We start from the raw sequence: 2,184 nt of genomic DNA on the forward strand, positions 1-2,184 counted from the left end.
AAGCAGCAGCCTGGTGTGCAGCCGGGCTCCCGGCCGCTATGTGCTCCCGGTCGTCTGCCCGTCCCCTTCGTCACCAGCACCTGCAGGGAAGCAGCAGCCCTGCGTCAGGATGGAGCCCGCACTTCCCAGGTCTGGCCACCCCCGCCAGGAGATCAGCACTGGATCAAGGATGGTGGGCAGCTCCCTTTATCCCCCCAGGGTAGGGACCACCGGACTCACCAGCTGCAGTGGCCCCTGAAGGAGCCAGGACATCGTCATCGTCGCTGTCATCCTCCTCGTTGGACGGGGCTGCCCCAGGTTCAGGCGCGGGCATCTTGGCCTCCTGCTCCTGCTCCACACGGCTGCGCAGCGCCAGGATGCGGTGGTGCAGGGCTGCATACAGCTGCCCTGTGTCCTTGGAGCTGGCCTGGGACGGGAGGAGGGTATGAGACCCCCGGACCCCAGTCCTACCCTCTCCTGTCTTCTGCAGAACACAAGTGCCAAGTCCCAAGGTTCAGAGGTGACACTGCCACAAGGCCTTGTGGGGAGGCCACCGGCCCCAGGCCCTGGGCCTGCCGGCCTCTCCCTGAAAGGATGCCACCACTCCCAGGTGGCTGGGAGTATCCCAGAGGTCAGGGTTGGTGGACTCGACTGTGACACCATGACACAGGACAGAGGTGACCGCCCCACAGGGCTTTCAGCCTTGAACACATCACAACCCCTCAGCGAAACCCCAGTGGCTTCTCTGGGGTGAGAAGGGGACGAGGACTATGATCTCTATTCCTGAAGGCTGGGACTGGCAGGTCCCATTGTGCTTCTGGTGTCCCAGGCAGCACCTGAGGCCCTCCCTGCTCCCCTCCCCACCGTCCTGCTTATCTGTGTGCCCAGGAACCCCCACATAGCCAGCGGGATGAGGGGCCCCAGATGCACCGCGTGGCTGGCTCACCGAGATCAGGAAAACCTTCACGCCCTGGTCCTCGGTGTCCATGGCCGTGATGCGGATGCTCTTCTCGCTGGCCTTGTCGATCTGCATCTGGGCCCAGAGCTTGGTGTTGAGGATCAGTCGCAGGCTCCCCTGGGTTCGCATCACTGCAACCAGCAAGGCCACTCAGCCCTGGCCCCCACCCCGGCCACCTCCCAAACAGCCAGCTCTGAGAGCCAACCCAGTCCAGAGGGAAAGCAACATCACCGCGCAAAAGCCCAAGATCCTCCCAGGACCTACCCACGGAGCAAGACTTCTCCCTGAGGCCAGCCCTGGCACACCTGCTCCCGGGGCGGGCTCCTCCTCCCCAAGCCGGACCACTGAAGGCCACAACTGTGGGTGGCCGCACAGGCTGGTGCTGCAGATTAGTGGCCAGAGGCCACATGCAGTTTGTGGCAGGTTGTGTTTGGTCCACACAAGGGGACACCAGGATGGCAGTTCCCTTGGAGAAGGGGGGATGAGACAGGAGCACGGGGTGGGCTGCGGGAGGCAGGGACTGATACTCAAGGTGTGTGTGCTTCCTGTGTGTGTGAGACATCGGCCTCCGTGGGAGTCCATGCCCTCCTGACTAGCCTCCCCTGAGTGGGCCAGCCCTGCCCTCTGGTTTCCTTAGGAGAAGGCAGAGTAGGACCACAGCTTAGCGCTTCCATGGAGAGGGGACAAGAGGACTGAGGGCAGCAGATTACAGAGGGAAATGGGAGGGCCTTACTCTCTAGAGGATGGAACACCCCCGCACCAGGCCTGGGCCCACCCCACGGACCCAGCCAAGCCCCTATCTTCCTGCTGGCTGCCTCTCCCCACTGGAGCAGGCCTGGAGAGGGTCAGAAACTTGTCCCCCTGCCCTGGCTCAGCAAACAGATCTCCCTGAGCCCAGGTGCCCACCTCAGAGGCCGAGTGGGAGACAGATAGGGGTGATTTTGCTCTCCCTGAGGCTGGGGAGGGCACTGCTGCCACGGGGCTACAGGCTGATGACCCAGGCAGAGGGGATGACCTGGGGGCTCAGCGCTCCATGCCCTCTCCTTCCACTGACATTTGAACATTTCCATGAGACAAAAGGAAAAACACAAGATGCCCATAAGGCGGGGCATGGTGGCTTATGCGTCTAATCCCAGGACTCTGGGAGGCCGAGGTGGGCGGATCACCTGAGGTCAGGAGTTTGAGACAAGCGTGACCAACGTGGAGAAACCCTGTCTCTACTCAAAGTATAAAAAAATTAGCCAGGC

General features: G+C 62.3%; 1 protein-coding gene across 5 annotated transcripts in view; it reads right to left on the reverse strand.

The window, feature by feature from the left end:
* Positions 1 to 2,184, reverse strand: part of RANBP3 (RAN binding protein 3) — a 62,316-nt gene continuing 60,132 nt past the window's right edge. For all 5 annotated transcript variants that reach the window (XM_011943514.1, XM_011943513.1, XM_011943512.1 and 2 more), the window contains 3 exons: positions 926 to 1,068; positions 220 to 406; positions 1 to 80 (listed from right to left, as the gene is read on the reverse strand). In XM_011943514.1, the coding sequence (XP_011798904.1) occupies positions 37 to 80; positions 220 to 406; positions 926 to 1,068 (374 nt within the window). In that variant the 3' untranslated portion in view covers positions 1 to 36. The remainder of the gene's footprint in view (positions 81 to 219; positions 407 to 925; positions 1,069 to 2,184) is intronic.

This window comes from Colobus angolensis, unplaced genomic scaffold, assembly GCF_000951035.1.
Source record: "Colobus angolensis palliatus isolate OR3802 unplaced genomic scaffold, Cang.pa_1.0 Scaffold22, whole genome shotgun sequence".
Lineage (NCBI taxonomy): Eukaryota > Metazoa > Chordata > Mammalia > Primates > Cercopithecidae > Colobus > Colobus angolensis.